The sequence below is a fragment of the Canis lupus genome, chromosome 20, assembly GCF_048164855.1.
Source record: "Canis lupus baileyi chromosome 20, mCanLup2.hap1, whole genome shotgun sequence".
NCBI lineage: Eukaryota > Metazoa > Chordata > Mammalia > Carnivora > Canidae > Canis > Canis lupus.
This window is the reverse complement of record NC_132857.1, coordinates 26,001,739-26,024,291: the sequence shown is the minus strand read 5'-3', so window position 1 is coordinate 26,024,291 and position 22,553 is coordinate 26,001,739. Positions and strand designations below refer to the sequence as shown.

Genomic DNA, 22,553 nt, shown 5'->3' with positions numbered 1-22,553 from the left:
AACTTCTTGCAAGATACGTCCACGAAAGCAAAAGATACAAAAGCAAAAATGAATTATTGGGACATCATCAAGATAAGAAGCTTTTGCAGAGCAAAGGATACAGTCAACAGAACTAAAAGACAACCTACAGAATGGGAGAAGATATTTGCAAATGACGTATCAGATAAAGGGCTAGTTTCCAAGATCTATAAAGAACTTCTTAAACTCAACACCAAAGAAACAAACAATCCAATCATGAAATGGGCAAAATACATGAACAGAAATCTCACAGAGGAAGACATAGACATGGCCAACAAGCCCATGAGAAAATGCTCTGCATCACTTGCCATCAGGGAAATACAAATCAAAACCACAATGAGATCCCACCTCACACCAGTGAGAATGGGGAAAATTAACAAGGCAGGAAACCACAAACGTTGGAGAGGATGCAGAGAAAAGGGAATCCTCTTACACTGTTGGTGGGAATGTGAACTGGTGCAGCCACTCTGGAAAACTGTGTGGAGGTTCCTCAAAAAGTTAAAATTAGACCTGCCCTACGACCCAGCCATTGCACTGCTGGGGATTTACCCCAAAGATTCAGATGCCATGATACGCCGGGACACCTGCACCCGATGTTTCTAGCAGCAATGTCCACAGTAGCCAAACTGTGGAAGGCGTCTTGGTGTCCCTTGAAAGATGAATGGATAAAGAAGATATGGTTTATGTATACAATGGAATATTATTCAGCCATTAGAAACGACAAATACCCACCATTTGCTTCAACGTGGATGGAACTGGAGGGTATTATGCTGAGTGAAGTAAGTCAATCGGAGAAGGACAAACAGTGTATGTTTTCATTCATTTGGGAAATATAAATAATAGTGAAAGGGAATATAAGGGAAGGGAGAAGAATTCTGTGGGAAATATCAGAAAGGGAGACAGAATATAAAGACTCCTAACTCTGGGAAACGAATTAGGGATGGTGGAAGGGGAGGAGGGCGGAGGTGGGGGTGAGTGGGTGATGGGCACTGAGAGGGACACTTGACGGGATGAGCACTGGGTGTAATTCTGTATGTTGGTAAATTGAACACCAATAAAGAATTATTTTATTAAAAAAGTGTTCTATAGTTTTTAGGGTATAGATGCTTTACCTTTGGTTAGGTTTATTCCTAGGTGTCTTATGCTTTTGGGTGCAATTGTAAATGGGATTAACTCCTTAATTTCTCTTTGTTCAGTCTCATTGTTAGTGTATAGAAATGCCACTGACTTCTGGGCATTGATTTTCTATCCTGCCACACTGCCAAATTGCTGTATGAGTTCTTGCAATCTTGGGGTGGAGTCTTTTGGGTTTCCTATGTAGAGTATCATGTCATTGGCGAAGAGGGAGAGTTTGACTTGATTCTTTGCAAATTTGATTGCCTTTAATGTCTTTTGGTTGTCTGATTGCTGAGGACTTCTAGTACTATGTTGAATAGCAGTGGTGAGAATGACATCCCTGTCGTGTTCTTGATCTTAGGGTAAAGGCTCACAGTGTTTCCCCATTGAGAATGATATTTGTTGTGGGCTTTTTGTAGATGGCTTTTAAGATGCTGTGGGATGTTCCCTCTATCCCTACACTCTGAAGAATTTTGATCAGGAATGGGTGCTCTGTTTTGTCAAATGCTTTCTGCGCATCTTTTGAAAGGATCATATGGTTCTTGTTTCTCTGGCTGATATGATCTATCACATTGATTGCTTAGGAGTGTTGAACCAACCTTGCATCCCAGGGATAAATCCCACTTTGTCATGGTGAATAATCTTCCTAATGTACTGTTGGATCCTATTGGCTAATATCTTTTTGAGAATTTTTGCATCTGTGTTCATCAGGGATATTGGTCTATAATTCTCCTTTTTGGTGGGGTCTTTGTCTGGTTTTGGAATTAAGGTGATGCTGGCCTCATAGGATGAGTTTGGAAGTATTCCGTCTCTTTCTATCTTTTGGAACAGATTTAATAGAATAGGTATTGTTTCTTCTTCAAACGTTTGATAGAATTCTCCTGGGAAGCTATCTGTCCTTGGACTCTTGTGTCTTGTATTTCCTTGGTATTGATGGTGATCTCTCCTTTTTTATTCGTGATTTTATTAATTTGAGTCTTTTCTCTTTTGTTTTAATAAGGCTGGCTAGTGGTTTATCTATCCTTTTAATTCTTTCAAAGAACCAACTCTTTGTTTTGTTGATCTGTTCCACAGTTCTTCTGGTCTCTATTTCATTGAGTTCTGCTCAAATCTTTATTAACTCTCTTCTGCTTGGTATAGGTTTTTTTTTTTTTTTTTTTTAAAGACTTTATTTGTTTATACATGAGAGATACAGAGAGAGGGAGAAAGAGAGAGAGAGAAAGAGAGGTGCAGAGGGAGAAACAGGCTCCATGCAGGGAGCCTGACATGGGACTGGATCCCGGGTCTCCAGGATCAGGCCCTGGGCTGAAGGCTGTGCTAATCTTCTGAGCCACTGGGCTGCCCTGGGTGTAGGTTTTATTTGGTCTTCTTTTTCCAGTTCCTTTAGGAGCAAGGTTAGCTTTTGTATTTGAGTTCTTTCCAGTTTTTTGAGGGATGTTTGTATTGCGATATATTTCCCTCTCAGGACTGCTTTTGCTGTATCCCAAATATTTTGAATTGTTATAATTTCATTCTCATTAGATTCCATGAATCTTTATAAGTCTTCTCTAATTTCCTGTTTGACCCTTTCATCTTTTAGCAGGATGCTCTTTAACCTCCGGGTGTTTGAATTTCTTCCAAATTTCTTCTTGTGATTGATTTCTAGTTTGAAAGCATTATGGTCGGAAGATATGCAGGGGCCAATCCCAGTCTTTTGTTATTGGTTGACCCAGTATATGGTCTATTCTGGAGAAAGTTCCGTGTGCACTTGAGAAGAATGTGTATTCAGTTGCGTTTTGATGTGAAGTTCTGTAAATATCTTTGAACTCCATCTGGTCCAGTGTATCATTTAAAGCTCTTGTGTCTTTGGAGATGTTGGGCTTATAAGATCTGTCATTTACAGAACGTACTGTGTTAATGTCTCCCACTATTACTGTATTATTATCTAAGTATATCTTAACTGATTATTAATTGCTTGATATACTTTACAGCTCCCACATTAGGGGCATAAATATTCATGATTATTAGGTTCTTTTGTTGGATAGATCCTTTAAGTATGATAGAGTGTCCCTCTTCATCTCTTACTATAGTCTTTGAATAAAGTTTAATTTATCTGATATGAGTATTGTATCCCAGCTTTCTTTAGATGACCATTTGAATGGTCAATGGTTCTCCAGCCTTTTATTTTCATGCTGTAGGTGTCCTTAGGTCTAAAATGAGTCTCCTGTAGACAGCAAATAGATGGGTCTTGCTTTTTTATCCAGTCTGAAACTCTGCACTTTTTAATGGGATCATTAAGCCCATTCACGTTCAGAGTTACTATTGAAAGATATGAATTTAATGTCATTGTAATTTATATTCAGTCCCTGTTTTTGTGGATTGTTTCTTTGGACTTCTCTTTTACAGAGTTCCCCTTAGTATTTCTTGCAGAGCTGGTTTGATGGTCACATAGTCTTTCAGTTTCTGCCTATCTTGGAAGCTCTTTCTCTCTCCTGTTCTGAATGAGAGCCTTGCTGAATAAAGTATTCTTGGCTCCATGTTCTTTTCATTTAGGACCCTGAATATATCCTGCCAGCCCTTTCTGGACTGCCAGGTCTTTGTGCAGAGATCTGCTGTTAATCTAATATTTCTCCCCAATATTTCTCCCCATGTAAGTTAAGGATCTCTTGTCTCTCACTGCTTTAAGGATTTCCTCTTTATCTTTGGATATTGCAACTTTCACTATTAAGTGTTGAGGTGTTGAACAGTTTTTACTGATTTGGGGAGGGTATCTCTCTATCTTCTGGATCTGAATGCCTGTTTACTTCCCCAAAGTAGGGAAGTTCTCAGCTATGATTTGTTCAAATATACTGTCTCGCCCTCTGTCTCTCTCTGCATTTTCTGGAACCCCAGTTATACATAGATTCTTCCTTCTGAAGCTATCATTTATTTCCCTTAACCTTTCCTTATGGTCTCTTCATTGTCTTTCCCCTTTTTCTCAGCTTCCTTCCTTGCCATCAAGTTGTCTTCTGTGTCACTCATTCTTCTACCTCATAACCCTCATTGTTAGGACCTCTAGTTTGGATTGCATCTCATTTAATTGATTTTTAATTTCGGGCTGATTAGATCTAAATTCTGCAGTCATGAGGTCTCTTGAATCCTTTATGCTTTTTTCCAGAGCCGCCAGTATCTTTATAATCGTGCTTCTGAATTGGCTTTCTGACATCGAATTGTAATCCAAATTCCTTAACTCTGTGGGAGAGTACTATTTCTGATTTTTTCTTTTGTGGTGAGTTCTTTCTAGTCATTTTGCTCAGTGCAGAGTGGCTAAAAATAAGTATTACTGGAAAAAGGAAGGAAAAAAGAGAAAAAAGGAAAACAAACAAAAGTAAAAACAAAACACAAAAACAAGGCGGTGTATCCTCTGATTCTATATACTGTAAATCCCTCAACTTCCCCTGGAGCTTTCCAGAGCTGCTCCGTCAAGAACTTGCTCTTCTTGCCCGCTGTGCTGATTCTCAGGTGTGTGTACCTGGGGTAGCTGCCCAGCCCCCTGCCAGGTGCATGGCTCAGTGGGAACTGTTTATCCTGTGAGGCCCCTGTTTCCTGGCGCCCTGCTCTGTCCCAGGCACAAGGTGATACAGGGAGGAACAACAAGACTGGCAGCGTCCAGGTTTCTAGCCCTGGAGTCAGCTCCCACAGTAACTCTCGCAGCTCCCAGTCCACACTGGCCTGGATGCTCCAGGGGTGGGGGGTGCTGATCTGCGCAGCTCAGGAGTGTCCTCACTTTCCTGTGTCCTCCTGGCCCCTGCCTGTCCCAAGGGGAGCGCCGGATCCTGGGCTGTGTCCCTCAGAGCCTTGGGCTCTGGGGCCTGCGCCACTGGAATTGTGTTCCCGTTGTGCGCAGGCCACTCCACCTGGAGCCACCGCCTGAGATGCTGCCTGAGCTTCTCCTGGGGCACAGCCCCCTCCACAGGGAGCCACTGCCTGAACTCCTGAGGCCCTGCGGGCGCACGTTCCAGCCCTTTAGGGAGCTCTGCAGGCAGTGTGTGGCACGCTCTCCCCTGGGTCGCGCTTCTCTGTTAGTGACCCTGGGAACCTGGGGGCTCTACTGCCCCTCCTGGGATCCTGCCCGAGTTCCTTGCGAGCACCTCACTGTCCTGGAAGATTGGTAAAGTTTCTGCTTCTCTGGGACTGGGCTTTCATGTCCTGGGGGCACTCCCCGCCTGGCCTTACTTAGCTTGGCTCCTCGCTGGGCCCCTTCCATTGATACATGATTGACAAGTAAAAATTGTAGATACTTAGGTTGTACATCATGTTTTTTTTAGAGGTGTATGTAATGATTTAATGTATGTATTCACTGTGAAATGATTACCACAATTTAGTATCTTAAAATACTATTTTGTTTGAGGATTAGAATTTCAACATACAGAATATTACATACAGTAATATTCTAATTACTCTTTCATTATACAAAAGGTAGTGAACACTCAGATGAAATTAGGGGAAATAGGCATTTTTTGGGGGGGAACCTTCGTGAATGTTCTAATGAAGAACGTACCTAATCAGGTAGGGAGAACCTGAGGACTGTGCTCCGTGTTAAGTTTTAGCCAGCTCATGGGGGAGCTGTGAGGGAAGGATTGGAGGTGAGAGGAGGCAGGCCCTCAGGAGGCACTGCTGCCAGAGGCTGTCAGCCCACGCAGTGTTCATGGCTGAACAGGGGCTTCTTTTCCAGAATAGAAATTCAGGTGGTGATGTTTGCTTTGCTTTGTCAACTCAGAACATTCTAGAAATTATTCTACATCAGTTACAGAGGTTTGCTTTGTTCTCTTTTATATTTTGCATAGTACTGCTGTGTAAACATGCATCTTGTGGGATTGCCATAGCTAATTCAACCAGTTCTTTGGATAGATAGGTTGTTTGAAGTTTTTTGTTATTCCCATAATGCTGCAGCTTATGTTGATTGTGGGAATTATCTTCAGGATGGGCTCCTTAAGATAAAATTGCTGGGTGAGAGGGTAAATGCATTTGCAATTTTGAGGATGCTTCTGATTTCCCCTTCATAGAATTTTTACTGTTTTGTATCCCTACTGGAAGTGTGTGAGATGGTGGTTTCTCCACAGTCTTGCCAACAAGTGTGTTTTCAGCTTTTGGACTTTTAGTGGTCTGATGTTAGAAATCACATCAGTGTACACGAAGTTGGCAGTTCTGTCCATGTCTTCTGTTGATTTATATTTTGATTATTGGGTCTTTGTTTTTTTAGTTTTAAGAAGTATTCATATATTAAGAGTATTAAGTTTTTGTCTATATAATTTGCAAGTATTTTTTTCTTCTTTACTTAGCTCATGGTATTTAAAGCTATTCTGAAGTTTTTATTTTCATGAAGTAATTAATTTCATAAAAATGAGTAGAATTTGAGATCACTTATAATCTCTTACAATAGAGGTATCTGGGCAGTGTAGTTTCTAGCTTTCCAATGTTTCTGTCCCAGAAGGGACGTAGACCTGATGTTGAAGGAAATAGTGTATAGTATTTGCTGTGAGTGCATTTTTAGGAAGACACTGTTGTGGTCAGAAAGATTGACAGGAATAGGAAGGAACAGTGCTTCTCAACTTTCTAGAAAAATCAAGAAACAGAAGATGTTACAACCAGGACCAGTTAAAACAGTGCTTGTGACGATCCAGGAAGGTAGTCATTTCAGGGATTTCCATGTGGAGGTTTTGTGTGGTCACAGTAGAAACCTCTGGACTAGAGTAAGTGGGGTCAACTCTTCTGGGGTTCTGGGTCAGGGTGGTAGTGTATGTGTGGGATCTGGTGGTATGTGATCTGTGTGCAAGGGAGGTGTACTTCTGTGCGTGGACATAGAAGTAGAGGATGTCCTATTGCTGGTGGTTAATTATGCTGTTTTAAATACTTGTTATGTGGCTTTTCCTTATTTTAGAGCATGTTAACTCATTGTTAGAAAGTTAGGATAGGAAGGGCCAAGCAGACCATAATAGTAGTGTCCCAGGAACTCTCAGACACAAGGCAAGTACAGAAGCAGACAATGCCTCTGGAAGATTTATTGGTAGAGCTGAGGGCATTTGGATTTTGAGGGAATTGTGCAGAAGTCTACCAGTTATGATCTAGGTCAGTAGTATTTTAAGCTTTGTTTTTAACAGTGTGACCTTAGAAAAGATTTGTAAGTATTTCCTTAGTTCTAGGATGAGTTAGAGCATCTCCCAGAGTGAATTGAAGGCAGGCTTCAGAGCCTGGTTGGCCTCTTGCTGCTCAGAGTTGAGGCTTCTAAGGAACTGCTTAGGCTTCATAGAACAGATTGAAAGCCACTGCTATATGTTGGCAAATTGAACTCCAATAAAAAATAAAATAAAATAAAAAAACCCGCAAAGGTATTAGATATTCAAAACTAAAAAAGAAAGAAAGAAAGAAAGAAAGAAAGAGAGAGAGAGGGAGGGAGGGAGGGAGGCAGGCCACTTTCCTGGTCTTTTAAAAAATAGCCATTTTAGGTGTGTTTCAAGTTGAATCTGCCCTTAATATCCAAAATGAGTGAATCTGCTCAGCATTTCATCCCCTCACACTGTTTTCTAATTAATTGGTCAAGCGAGAAAATGATAATTTATGAAAGGAACTCAAAAAAGGTTTTGCTGAGGTAGAGGAGGATCAGTTTTGAGAAAGAAGAAGGTGACTCTGAAGCACAAGATTTGTATGTGAGGTGAGAACTGAGCATCTGCAAGTGGAGATTCCTTGGGAACAGTGCTACTGAACATTTCTGTACCTGCCTCTGAGGAGACCCATGGAACTTACAAGACCGCTATAGCAGGAGGTGCAGCAGAGCAAGGGCATCCTGCTGTGCTGGAGACTGCAGGGATTCCTGTAAGGCACTTTATCCAAAATCTTTACAAATGACATCCAGACTCACAAAGATTAGTTTTGAAATTTTACTGCGAACTCTACTTCTCTTTCTCCTTTATATTACCCTACTACCTTTCATTTTTTCACTTTGGTTACTCTTGACAACCACGGTACCTTAAATATCCCTAGGAGACGCTCCCTCTAAGTCTCCTCAATGGTGTCTTTTGAAGTCTGCCATTCCATTTCAATTTTATTTACCCGTGAAGGGAAAAATGGATAGACAACTTAACAGCTTTTCACAGCTAGTTTGTGACAGTAGTAAAGACTAGGGAATGTGGGTCATCTTCATTGGCTCTGTACCCATATAAGGAAGTAGATTCTAATGCTCCAGCTGTCACATGAATGGAACGTTTTGAACTGTGGACCAGATGGCTCAGGGGAAGTTCTGGGCATGGGCCTTACCAGAGGTCCCTAGGCTCTGAGGAGGCCAGGAGCCGGGTAACTGAGGCCTGCCCCTCTGCTGGTGGATGCCAAGAAGCCAGGATTTTGACTGTGGCACTTACTGTCTTACTTGATATTTTTGTTGTATTCACATGAATTAGTAGTAGTTATGGTTTAGTGTTATTAAGGATTCTTCATTTAAATGGATAAAGAAGATGTGGTCTATGTATACAATGGAATATTACTCAGCCATTAGAAATGACAAATACCCACCATTTGCTTCAACGTGGATGGAACTGGAGGGTATTATGCTGAGTGAAGTAAGTCTATCGGAGAAGGACAAACATTATATGGTCTCATTCATTTGAGGAATATAAATAATAGTAAAAGGGAAGGGAGAAGAAATGGGTAGGAAATATCAGAAAGGGAAACAGAACATAAAGACTCCTAACTCTGGGAAACGAACTAGGGGTGATGAAAGGGGAGGAGGGCAAGGGGTGGGGGTGAATGGGTGACGGGCACTGAGGGTTGCACTTGACGGGATGAGCACTGGGTGTTACTCTGTATGTTGGCAAATTGAACACCAATAAAAAATAAATTTATTATTTAAAAAATTAAAAAAAGATTCTTCATTTATATTAATAAATATTAGGTTGCTTGCAAGTGGATTGTAAGACTGAATTTTTCCCATTTCCATGTGTCAGTGGTGCCAGTTAACAGCCCCTTCACCACATGATATCTTAGCATTCTTATTGTTGCTAAGTAATAAATTATTAGCAGTCTAGAATAAAGCTGCTAGAAGTGTTAGGAATTTCCCGACTTCAGCTTAGGTTTGTGTTCGTGTGTTATTTTTTGGCATTCTAACTCCGTTTTCTGCCAAAAATTTTTTTTAAAGATTTTATTTATTTATTCATGAAAGACAGAGAGAGAGAGAGAGAGGCGCAGAGACACAGGCAGAGAGAGAAGCAGGCCCTGTGCAGGGAGCCCGATGTGGGAGTCGATCCCAGGTCTCCAGGATCAGATGCCCTGGGCCGAAGGCGGTGCCAAACCGCTAAGCAGCCGGGCTGCCCAAATTTTTTCAATTGTAGGAAGTTGTAAGCATTTACTGACAGGTTTAAAAAAGACTTGATTATATTTGTGACCCATTCCAATTCCTTCTTTAAAATTTAAATTCAAGTTAGATAACATATAGTGTATTTTAGTTTCAGAGGAGAGTTTAGTGATTCATTGGTTGCATATAACACCCATTACATCAAGTGCCCTCCTTAGTGTCCATCACCCAGTTACCACATTCCCTCACCCACTTCCCCATCAGCAGCCCCCAGTTTGTTCTCTATAGTTAAGTCTCTTATGGTTTGCCTTCCACTTTTTTTAATCTTTATTTTTCCTTTCTTTCCCCTTAATGTTCATCTATTTTGCTTCTTAAATTCCACATATGAGTGAAATCACATGGTATTTGTCTTTTTCTAGTTGAGTTATTTTGCTTAGCATAATACCCAGCAATGTTCTATGCACATTGTTGCAAGTGGGAAGATTTCATTCTTTTTATGGATGAGTGATATTCCATTGTATATATACACTACATCTCTGTTAACCATTCATCTGTTAATGGACATCTGTGATCCATCCCAATTCTGAGGAAAGGAAACAACTAGTAGTGACACTGCTTGGCATATGTAGTACTCTTGGGCTCCTTAAATCAATATGTGGAGTTTGATGAAGGGGATAAGAAGGATTGAGTCTGTGGGAGCCATGTTTGTAAAATTGTGTAACTCCTTCTGGTGGTGACATCACATTGTTCTGTTTTTTTCTCCAGCTGGTTTCCCCATGGGCTACGCAGCTGCAGCTCCTGCCTACTCCCCCAACATGTACCCTGGAGCGAATCCTACCTTCCAAACAGGTATGCAGCATATGTGTGCTGGCTGGCAGAAGTGCTTTATCCTCATGGCCGGGGGAAAGGAGAATGTAAAGTGGTTGGGTTTTGAGAAGTATGGGTATAGTATTAGGATTTGGGGTTGAACTGATTTCTTGGTTCATAAGTTTAGCCTTTATTTTAGTGAAATAAAAACTTTATTCTTACTGCACATAACACTTTAGACACTGCATTTCTGATGTTCTTCCACACATAGATCTGTATTCTAATCATACATTGTTTATAGGTAACTAGTACCAGATTACATATTTATGAAATAGTTTTGATTACTAGAAACTAAAGATCTTTTTCCCAAGTTAATAGATGGAATTTCCATGTTGCTAACAGTTTTAGAGATGACTGATTTCTCTATACTGTTTTGGCACTTCGATTATAGTTTTATTATTTTTTCTTTGAAGTGTAGTTGATAATGTTACATTAATTTCAGGTATACAACACAGTGATTTCTACAAATCTGCTTTATGTTTTTCTTACACAAGTAGAGCTACTGTCACTGGACAACCCTATTACAGTTCCATTGATTCCATTGACTATATTCCCTATGCTGTGTCTTATATAGTTTTAAAACAAAGTCTTAATTTCAAATGCGTGAGAATATTTTTAGATTTTAGAAATCAGTGATACAGTTGAAAGTCCACTTGTTTTGGATCTGAACTTTGTAAAAGACAGTGGGACTTTGTGAGCTTATGCTCTAGTGTGGGCTCATTCCAGGCTTTACTCACCTAGACTAGACTTTGTGATTCTGCTGCAGTAGTGATGGCCCACACTGACCTGAAGGCTTGGCCTCATGGATCTGCTGGGGTGCTTCACTTTTTTCACCTCGGAACCCCTAGCCACACAGTTAACTTTGACAGAAAAAGAGAGAGGCGTAGTATCCTTTCCCTGAATTCTATTTTGCTAATCATAAAATTCTTCCTTCTCTGACTCTTCTGTCCCTTTCTCCTTTTCTCTTCCTACTCTGACTGTATTTGTTCAGCCAATAGCTCACACCTAGACAAAGATCTTGGTTTGGTCTTCCTGCTCCCAAGCCTTTTCTCCTCTAGTTCATGTTTCCTGCTTGCTTACACCAGAGTAATGTTCCCCAATGAAGGTTTCCTGTGACTGAGGGGGAGATTCTCCTTTAATCTCTGGTTCTTTGACACATTGGCCTGTTCTTTCCAGAATAGTTTCTGTTTTGTGTTTTTGCCAGCTTTTACTTAACGTTCTTTCTCTCCCACCTCGCCTAGAGTACTTGTTTGTTGATTAAACCTACATCCCTCTTCCTTGTCTGGCCTCTGGGCAGGGTTACCCTCAAAGCATTTTTCCAGCCAAGTGTGCTGTCGTCTCTCCAGCCAACCTGGGGAGTAGGTTCTGGGTCTCCCATTAGTACCTGATCCTGGCAGTTCCATAAACCCTCACTTACTGCTTTTAAAATTGTATGAACGGTTCACTCGTGTAAAAAACAACTTTAAGACCCACCACCACATGGGCAATCACTCTGTGTCATGATGCAGTCTTGTCTGGTGTTTTTCTAAGTTGTATGTGTGTGGTCTTATAAAATTGGTGTCCCGCCTTATGTGTAGTTTTTTAATCCAGCTCTTTTCATTTAACAAGGGAACTTCTGTGTCATTAAATATTTTTTGAGAACATGAAAAGAAAAAAAGAGATCCTATAGAAATCCTTTTCCTGGGATTAGCAATATTATATTATTATTCACTGGTTTCTTGTTTTATTCTTCTTTTGTTTTTATTTTTTTTCTTCACTGGTTTCTTTAACAGCTAAATGTCACTGTCCATCTCCTTTTGTAAAACTTCTTACGTTGTTTAACGTTTTAAAAGTGGTTCTCTTAAAGGCGCCTGGGTGGCTCAGTTGGTTAAGTGACTGCCTTTGGCCCAGGTCATGATCCCAGGGTCCTGGGATGGAGTCTGGCATCTGGCTCCCTGCTCCGTGGGGAGACTGCTTCTCCCTCTGCCTGCCACTCCCCTTGCACGTGCTTGCTCTCTTTCTCTCTGTCAGATAAATAAATAAAGTAGTTCTCTTGAGGTATAGGTGACATACAGTAAATTGTACGTATTTGAAGTGTATAGTTTGGTAATTTTTGATGCTTTGTATATCGCCCTCACAGTTGGGAGTGAACATAGCTCTCATTTCTAAAAGCTTTCTCCTGCCCCTTTGTAATCTCCACCAGGATCCAGGAAATCACTGACCTGTTTTTTTCCCCTGTAGATTGTCTTATTCTCTAAAATTTTATATAAATGAATCCTATGGAATGTAATTTTTTCTTTTCTTTTTTTTTTTTTTTTGGACTGCTTTCATTCTCCATAATTACCATCCATGTCATAGTTCCTTTTTATTGTGGGTTTCTGTTGTATGGGAATACCACAATTTGCTTATGCATTTGCTAGTTGATGAACCTATGGATTATTTGCAGTTTGGGGCTGTTAAACATGCAACTGCTGTGAATATCTCTGTACAAGTCTGTGTAGATGTAATGCTTCATTTTTGAGTAGATACAAAGGAGGGGAGTGGTTGGTTTCATGGCAAGTGTATATTTAACTTTGTAAAAAATTGCCAAGCTGTTTTCCCAAAATGGTTATTCCATTTTACATTCTCATCTGCAGTGTATGAGAGTTCCAGTTCCTTTACCTTCTTGTCAACACTTGGTATGGTCATTCGGTTTAATTTTAGCCATTTTTTGGGGGGGGGTGGTATGGTAATGTGTCATCCCAGTTTTAATTTGAACTTCCCTAAGGACTAATAATGTTGAGCGTCTTTTCATGAGCTTATTTGCCATTTGTAACATCTTTGGTTAAGTGTGTACATCTTTTACTGTATATCAGTTTTGAATTTCTTACTCAGTTTTACTTGTTTTACAGGTACATGATTTGCACATATTTTCCCCTGGTAGTGTTTGTTTCATTCTTTTAACAGTGTCTTTAAAAGAGCAAGAGTTTTATTTTTAATTTGTTCTGTGTGTGTGTGTTTTAAAGATTATTTGTAGGTAATCTCTACACCTAGTTTAGGGCTTGAACTTGTAACTCCAACATCAAGAGTCACACGCTCCATTGAGCCAGCCAGATACCCCAAGAGCAAGAGTTTTTAATAATTTTCAGATTATTGTTTTTTTCAGTTGTAGGTCATATGTTTGGTGTCATTTCTAAAAATGTTTGCCTAACCCAAATCACAAAGATGTTCTCATATTTCTTCTAGAAGGTTTATAGTTTTAAGTTTTACATTAAGTCTGTGTCCCATTTTGTTTACTTTTTATGTATGATGAGAAGAATAGATTGAAGTTTTTTTTTTTTCTTAAGAATTTAGTTGTTTGTTACTGTATGTGATTATGCTGCAAACTACCATAAAATGTCACGTTCTAGAATTTTCCCTGGTAGCTTATTTGTACTCAGTTTCTCCTTGGAGTACAACAAGTTAATGTAAAAACGTACTAAAAGCGAAGTGCCTGCGTGGCACAGTTGGTTAAGTGTCTGACTCTTGGTTTTGGCCCATATTATGATCTTAGAGTCGTAGGATTGGAATCCATGCTCAGCAGCACAGGGTCTTCTTTTTTTTTTCTTTTTTTTTTTTTTTAAGATTTTATTTATTCATGAGAAAGAGAGGCAGAGACACAGGGAGAGAGAGAGAAGCAGGCTCCATGCAGGGAGCCTGACGTGGGACTTGATACCGAGTCTCCAGGATCACTCCCTGGGCCAAAGGCAGGAGCCAAACCACTGACCCACCCAGGCGCCCCAAGCACGGGGTCGTCTTAGGATTCTCTCTCTTCTCCTGCTGCCCTGCCCCCCTGTGCAGGCGCATGCATTCTCTATCTTTCTCAAGTAAATAAATCTTCAAACAAAAATGTGCTAAAAGCTTCCAACTCTTTTTTTATTTTTTTACAAAAAGAGCCTCAAGTTGTTTGAGGCTGTCAAAGCTTTTCTTGCCTGGAGAGTATAGTACTCCCCCAAGAGGAAGCTTGGTGTTTTTAGGTCTGGTTAGCTTCTTCCTTTGGGGTGCCTTGGGGCCAACCTGTAGAACATGTGTCCTCCATCTTCTCTTTGAGAGATGCGTCCTCTTCTTGCTGCTTTTCCAAAACTGTTCTCAAGTTGCTGTTGTAACCCCAGAAGCTGGAGGCAGGTAGGAGTAATGGGATTGTTGGGGATGGTGGTTGCCAGCAGTGCCTGCCGTATTCACAGGGACATCTGCTGACAGATACTAGAGAGTTGTCAGCTGCCAGACTGCTGGCCCAGTATTGTCAGACCCCTCTGATCGTTAGGGAAAGCTGTTAATAAAGATGTATGTGAAATTTGTAAATGACAAAATAAGTTGAGAATAAAAAATAAGCAGGAAGAGGCTGGGGATAAAGATGTATATGAAATTTGCAGATGTGAAAATGAAAGCACTTTGAAGGTCCCACCAGCGTTCCCCCAGTGCTTCAGGTACCTGATTTGAGTCTGGGCCACAGCAGTGCTCCTATCTTTTTCTGGCATCTGCTCAGTGTTTCATATTATCAATTTAAAATTTTTTCCTTTTCAGTGGGCCTTTCATCTTACATGATGAGCAAGCCAGAGTTGTCACAATAAAAAAAGTTAAAAAGAAATTTTGTGTTCAGTTCTGCTGCTTTCTCAACTGCCTTCTGGTTGGTTCTCTCAGCATCAGATTTGTGGACAAAGCTGATGTATAGTACACAGGTGGTGTGTTTCTGGAGATTGGCTTTTGAAGCACTTTGGCAATCCTAAGACTACTTATTACTTCTTAACTCTTCTAAGTATGACATAGCAAGGGTTTAGAGAACCTTGTGATGAGATGTCATGTCTTTTGCTGAAAGATTCCATTACTCAGAGCCTGGAGATGGAGGTGTCATTCATTTCATCCTCATGGATAAGCGTAGTAGGCTGAGTACGCATGCAGCCACAGTGGGTTGTCTTTTTTTGGAATCAGAGCAATATATTGGAAAGAGTTTGGGGTTGGAGTGTGCTAGATGTGGCTCAGATTGTAGCTGTGTCACTTCTGGGAAAGTGATTTTATTTCATTTTTGGCATCTATATAATGAATTAACATATCCTCTCAGCTGTGTTATTTGAGGATTCTGGCAGGCAGTATGCACACCCTGAGGCTGCACATTCAGGCTTCTCTTCTCCCATTTACAGTTGTGAGTATCTGTAATTAATATTTGCAATGATCATCTGAAGTCTTCAAGAGAAGATTCAGTTCTTTACAGTAAACTCTGTTTAAGAAGTGATTTAAACACTACATTAGCACATGAGGGAGTATTTTTTTCTTTCCAAGTTTTGAAATTCTAGTTAACATACACTGTAATATCAGTTTCAAGTATAGAATTTAGTGATTCATCTCTTAACATGCAATACCCAGTATTGAACACAATTGCCCTCCTTAATACCCATGAACTATTTAACCTATTCCCCTACCTACTAGTACACATTTTAAAGGGAGAAAAATGTTTCATCACTCTTAAGTGATGAAATAGTTTCCTTGGTCATGCCATGCAGGGCTGGATGGAGAATAAATTGGCGAAGATTTGAATTATGTTCATGAAGTAAGGCCCCAGGTTTGTTTAAGAAAAACTTCACTTATAGCAGCCACATAAAAGAGAAAAGCCTTAGAATGTTAGCAGGTCGTGGGGTCATGGAATCTGTTTCTTTCATTTTAATGAAGGGTTTACATGCACATAGTTTGAAGGTAACCTCATTCCTTCCCATCCCTGTTACTGTGACTGTGTGAGCATCCTTTGATGAATGTGTGCCTATTTTCTTCTGCAACTGCTTTATCTTCCCTGGTCCTGGTATCCCAGGTTAGGCCTTACCCTGGGGTCATTCTTCTCCAATATGTCAGGGATTTCTTCTCCCTTTCCCTTCTGGTCAGTTCCTTGTCTTAGTTTACCTTTTGGTTTTAGTGGAGGATCTCCTTTTGTAGTCTCCCAACAGTATGGAAGAGTCACATTTTTGTGATTTTTTTCATGTCTGAAAACATTTTGTTCTGCACTTATACTTTAATAGTTGGGTTATAGAATTCTAGGCTAGCAGTTATCTGCCCCCATCCCTCTGGCCCCCAGAATTTTGAGGACCTTGCTTAATTGTTTTCCAGCTTCCATTGTTGCTGCTGAGAATTGTGATACCTTGCTGATGCTTGATTGATTGTAATCTGGGTTTCTCTTTGGTAATCTTGTATTACTATTTTTGTCTCCAGTGTTTTGAAATTTCTTGATGTTGTGTTTTGGTGCAGGTCTTTCCTTCTCACATTTTATGTTCAGGATTTTCTTTTTTCTTTTTTAATATTTTTTGAAGATTTTTTTTCTAATTTTTTAATTTATTTGAGTAATCTGTACACCCATCATGGGGCTTGCATGCTCCTCACACTGAGCCAGCCAGGTGTCCCTATTCTGAAGTTTCTAAATAAATGCCTTTTATGCTAAGAAAATTATATAAAATCTCTTGTGGTATACAGCAGTTTTGGAAGAAATGATCTATTTGAATGTAAAAAGCTTTTGGCACTTCACAGCAGAGTAAGAACAGTGGGCCTTTACATGAGTTTTTCCTTAAGAGGAAGTTAGCCAGCAATGACTCACTTATTTGGTAAAAGTGAAAGGAGAAAGATTCTAATCATTTTGTTGTCTGTGTTGCATTCATATGATGGTCTTTGTAGGAGAGGAGACTCTGGAAAGCTATTACTGTTTTTAAAGATTGTGTAGTGAATGTATTTGGTTTTGTATTGTGAATGGTTGACAAGGCTAAAAATTATTTTAGATAGGCCATGTCAGTTTTGGATACTATGAGAGGGGTGTGTGTATGTATTTTAAGCTTCCTGTTGAGATTCTGTGGATACATTGGAGCTAGTGTTGCATAAAACACAAAGTAGAATGCCTAGCACATACTCAGTTTTAACTGACTGGGAAATATATTTGTTTTCTTGAAACTGATTTGTCTTTAGTGTTGGATAGAAAGTACCTATATAAGAAAACAAAATATATTTTCTGGTTAGTATTAGGGCATAGCTCACAGTTATACAAATTTGCAATAAGATAACATATATTAAAAATCATTGCTGGAGCACCTGGATGGCAGAATCTGTTGAGTGTCTGACCTGATTTTGGCTTAGGTCATGATCTCAGGGTCCTGAGATGGAGCTCCGAGTTAGGTTCTGTGCTTGGGCAGTTCGTTTAAGATTCTCACTGCCTCTTCCTTTGCTCCTGTCTCCACTCCCTCTCTCTCTAAAATAAATCAGTCTTTTAAAAAAATCATTGCTGTCATTGATAGAAATAGTGGGTGACTATTTTTTCCAACATTTTTATTGTGAAAATTTTCAGTATACAGAGAAACTGAAAAAAGTTTCACAGTGAACATCTGCATGTAAACTGCCAAAATTCTATAATTAAACTTTTTTTTTTTTTTTTTTTTTTTTTAAAGAGAGATCGTGCACAAAGAGTGTCAGGATGCAGGATTGGGAGAGAGAGAATCTTATGCAGGCTCTATGCCCAGTGCAGAGCCCCACACAAAGCTCAATCTCATGACCCTGAGCTCATGACCTGAGCTGAAATCAAGTCAGATGGTTAACCAACTGAACCACCCAGGCATCCCTAAATTAAACCTTTAAAAATCAACTTATTTTTTTAAAGTTTTATTTAAGTAATTTGTATCCCCCTGTGGGGTTTGAACTCTTGACCCTGAGCTCAAGAGTCATGGGCCCTGGGATCGAGTTCTGCATAGAGGCTCCCTGCTCGGTGGGAGTCTGTTTTTCCCTCTACCCCTCCTCCCTACTTGTGCGTGCACATGCTTGTTCTATCTCTCAAATAAGTAAAAATATAAATAAAATTAACAGTTTAGTTGTATCACTTATGTGTCCCTCCCTCTACCTGCAGTGCATCTTGTTTTTTTAATATGTTTCAAAGTAGGTTGTGGATGTTAATACACTTTACTCGTTTAGTTCAGTGTATATATCATTAACATTTGTTTGCAGTTCTGTTTTAGTTTTCTTTTTAGGTGAAATTTACATATGATGCACACATTTTAAGTGTACTATTTGGTTGCATTCTGACAGGTGTATGCACATAGTAGCTTCTTGGAATCATCTCATCCTCTTCTATAAGACACCTTCAGGTGATTAAGAGACCTAGGGCCAGCTGGAGGGATTTCTGCAGCAGTAGGCCTTGGGCCTCCATTAGAAGAATGAAAGGCATAGGTTGACCATTCATTGGTTGTGTGTGAAGGACTTCATCTTTTTTCAGTGGATGTGGTTGGTCAAAAGAGTGCTTCTGAGTCAGAGAATCTCTCTGTGAAGGGCTATATACCTGGATCTTCCTTGTTTTGATTTTATACTGTATTTGTGGAGGCTCATTCAGGTTGGCAACTTCCATTTTGTATCCAATCCGAGCTCCAAGCTCCTTCTGCATTTTGAATAGTGACAAAATGGTCTTAAACTTTCTTACTAGGAACAGTGGTAGGCTGGAACGCCTGGGTGGTTCAGTGGTTTTGGCTCAGGTCGTGATTCCAGGGTCCTGGGATTGAGTCCCACATCGGGCTGCCTGCATAGAGTCTGCTTCTCCCTCTGTCTATATATCTCTGCCTTTCTCTGAGTATCTCTCATGAATCAATAAATGAAATCTTAAAAAAAAAAAAGGAATAGTGATAGACTTTTTAGAGACTCTATTTTCTTCACTTTTTTCATGAATTCATTGTGTGTTTTCACTTCCTCAAATAGCTGCTGCTTTTGCAGAATCAGTTTATCATATTGGGATCAATGAGATGCTGGGACATGGTGGGCAAACTTGTGGCCCAGTTATGGTGATGGAAGCATTCCACCTGAGCAAAGTGGCTGTTTGTTATTTTTACTTACAGTTGACATAGCAGTTAAAATGAATTTCAGAATAATACAGAAAAACCAGGGAGGGTCTTTTCAGTCTTCAAACAGAAGCTTTCTTCAAACAGCTTGGGAGTTGCCTGGTTTGGACAATGGAGTCAGGATTCATATCCAGATCTGGGGTTGTGCCCACTCTGCTACACAGGACTGTGTGACATTTTGGCCAGTAGTATCTTTATCAGCATCTTCATAATGAATGCCATGCAGGACATTTTGGGGAGTGAAACCGAGGCACACAAAGTACATGACAGTTCTAAGAAGGACCTCTGTGACTGACTTGATCCTTGTAAAAGGGAAATATCTTTGTGGCTCAAAAAAAAGCATCATTTAAAACTAGTGCATTTCAGGGTGCCTGGGTGCCTCACTTGGTTAAGTGCCTGACTCTTGATGTCGGCTCAAGTTATGATCTCAAGGTGGTGAGATTGAGCCCTGTGTGGTTGGGCTCCACTGCTCAGCGGGGAGCCTCCTTGACGTTCTTTCTCTACTCTGCCCCTTTCTCTAATAAATAAATTAAGAAAAACCAAACATTAATTTCCTGGGAGTTATTCATTCTCTTTCTCCCTTAAAAACAAAATATATGTACACTTCTAACCACAGTCCAATAATGTCATTTAAATTTTTCTAATTTTCTTAATACTCAGCTTTTTTGTTTTAAGATTTAATTATTTATTTGAGAGAGCGCATGTGAGCAGAAGGTGGAAGGCAGAGGGAGACGGACAGAGAGAATCTCAAACAGACTCCCCACTGAGTACAGAGCCCGACATAGGGCTCGATCCCAGGACCCTGAGATCCATGACCTGAGCCAAAATCAAGAGTCAGATGCTCACCTGAGCCACCCAAGTGGACTTGTTTTTAAACTCGAGGTGTAATTTATGCACAAACACTCATGTATTAAGTATTCAGTTAAGCGGATTTTGACTATTGTATAGACTCATGTGATTACCACCTGAATCAAAATCAAGCACTTTGATCATCCCAGACACTTTCCTTCCGCCCTCACCAAACCACCCTCCCTTTTCTGCCTCCATAGGTATACTTACATGCTAGGTATTGAAAATGAGATTGTACAATGTGTGCTCTTTTATGTGTCTGGCATCTTTTAAAAGTTCAACATGGTTTGAGATTTATTCATGTTTTTTTCTTTTTTGATACTGAGTAGTGTATATTTGGATGTATTGTAATTTATCCATTCTCCTTTTAATGAACATTTGGATTATTTCCTATTTTTTGTCTATTGTGAATAAATTTGGGTGAAGTGAACATTTTTCTTTTAAGTCTTATTGTGGATGTATGTTTTTATTCTTCTAGGGCAAATATCTAAGAGTGAATTCTGGGTCCTATAGAAAGTATTTCTCTAGCTTTATGAGAAGTTGTGCTGTTTGACATTCCCATGAACTAAGTGTGAGTGAGCCCTTGTAATAAATGAGAAGTAGTATCTCAGACACTTTAAAAAAAATTGTTTTTAAAGATTTATTCATTTTAGAGAGAGAGGTGCGGAGAGGGCCAGAGGGTAGGGAGAGAATCATCACACTCCCCCCTGAGTTTGTGTAGATCCTAAAGTGGGGCTTGATCTCATGACCCTAAGATCATGACCTGAGCTGAAACCGAGAGTTGACACTTAACTGTACCACCCAGGTGCCCCTTTCAGATACTTTTAGAAAGCAATTTTATTGAGGTGTAATTTACATATACTGAAAGTTATCTTTTAAAGCATATGGTGTGGTGTGTTTAGACAGAAGCATACAGTTGTGTAACACCACCACAGCCAAGTGACTTTCTTCTCTTGAAAAGTTCCTCATGCCCTTTGGCCCCTAAGCACCACTAATTGGTTTGCTATCATTGAAGATTAGGTTCATCTTTCCTAGAGTTTCTTATGTGAATTTAGCGTGTATATAAAATTTATATATATATATAAATTTGTTTAAATTTTATTAAGTAGGCTTCATGCTCAACATGGCGGTTTGACCTCAACCCTGAGATCGAGTAGCATGCTCCACCAACTGAGCCAGCCCAGCACCCTCAGCATGTGTTCTTATGTCTGACTTCTGCATCTTACAGTTTTTTTGAGACTTATCCTATGTTGTGTGTATCAGCAGTTGTATCTTTTTGGTTGCTGACTAGTGTTTTATTATATGGATATAGTAGTTTGCTGGTGGACATTTGGTCATTATGAATAAACCTGCTATGAACATAGCAGCTCAGAGACCATCTCTTAGCCTCCCTTGAGAATAAGCCTCTGTTCTGTGTTGGAATGGGGTGGGGAGGCAGGAAGGGGAGCTAGACGTCTTCTGCCTGTTCACCAAATAGACTCTAGGCACTCTTCCACTGTAGCCCTCTGTAAACTCCTGGAAGCAAGTGCTAACAGTTTCCAGGTGTTGAGGAAGGGGTGTTCCTGGTAGCTTCTCGGCTCTCTTCACTGTTGGCTGCGATGCAGCTATTTTGAGTCTGCCAACTCATTTTCCACTTTTGCCTTTTAGGTTCTAAAGTGGTGTCTTCTTTCCCATCCTTCATCCGTGTGACTTTACATCTTTTACTTATTAATCTGATTTATTGTCACTTTGGATGGCAAACGTATATGTTCAACTTGCTGTCTTAACTCAGATCTTTTTACTGTAGTAGCCTTAGTGTTTTTTTTTTGTGTGTTTTTTTTTTTATTTTTTTCTTATGATAGTCACAGAGAGAGAGAGAGAGAGAGAGGCAGATACACAGGCAGAGGGAGAAGCAGGCTCCATGCACTGGGAGCCCGATGTGGGATTCGATCCTGGGTCTCCAGGATCGCGCCCTGGGCCAAAGGCAGGCGCCAAACCACTGCGCCACCCAGGGATCCCTAGCCTTAGTGTTTGACATGTTTGCCCCCTCCCCTTTTAATTTGCTGTAATAACCAACACTGTGATGAGCATTGTTATAGTTGTTGGTCTGTTCCAATCCATACTTTTAATGCCAGATGGTACCCCAGGAAAGTGTACTAATTTGTATTCCCACAGGACAGGTATTTCTTTATGTTGAGTATACTCTCAGTCGAACTTTCTCCTTTGTTTTTTCCTTCTCACCCAAATACCACCTACCTTTACTCCCCTCACATACATTCTTGCACATCAGGTCTAGAAATGAAGTCATATTTTTGTGGAGGTTAGACAAGGCCACCGTGGTGTCAGATTTTGACTGCAGTCAGGGCTGGAACATTGCCTTGTTCCTCACTGCACACTTGGTTCCTCCCAGTGCCAGGCCTGAAAGTGGGTTTGAATTAAGGCCTTTTTTCCTTTTCTTTTAAAATTTTACAATAGTTTCAGGTGTACAAACATAGTGATTCAACATTTCTATGTGTTGCTCATTGCTTAGCACAGTAAGTCTGCTCACCGTCTTTCACCATGCAATGTTTTTACAGTATTCT

The 22,553-nt window shown here is 40.1% G+C and overlaps 1 protein-coding gene across 2 annotated transcripts in view; it reads left to right on the top strand.

Moving 5' to 3' along the window:
* FAM168B (family with sequence similarity 168 member B) overlaps positions 1 to 22,553 on the top strand; it is a 51,284-nt gene that overhangs the window by 18,584 nt on the left and 10,147 nt on the right. For both annotated transcript variants that reach the window (XR_012013009.1, XM_072788676.1), the window contains exon 3: positions 10,202 to 10,285. Coding sequence is in view for 1 of the 2 variants with exons in the window: in XM_072788676.1 (XP_072644777.1) it covers positions 10,202 to 10,285 (84 nt within the window). In the remaining variant the exon portion in view is untranslated. The remainder of the gene's footprint in view (positions 1 to 10,201; positions 10,286 to 22,553) is intronic.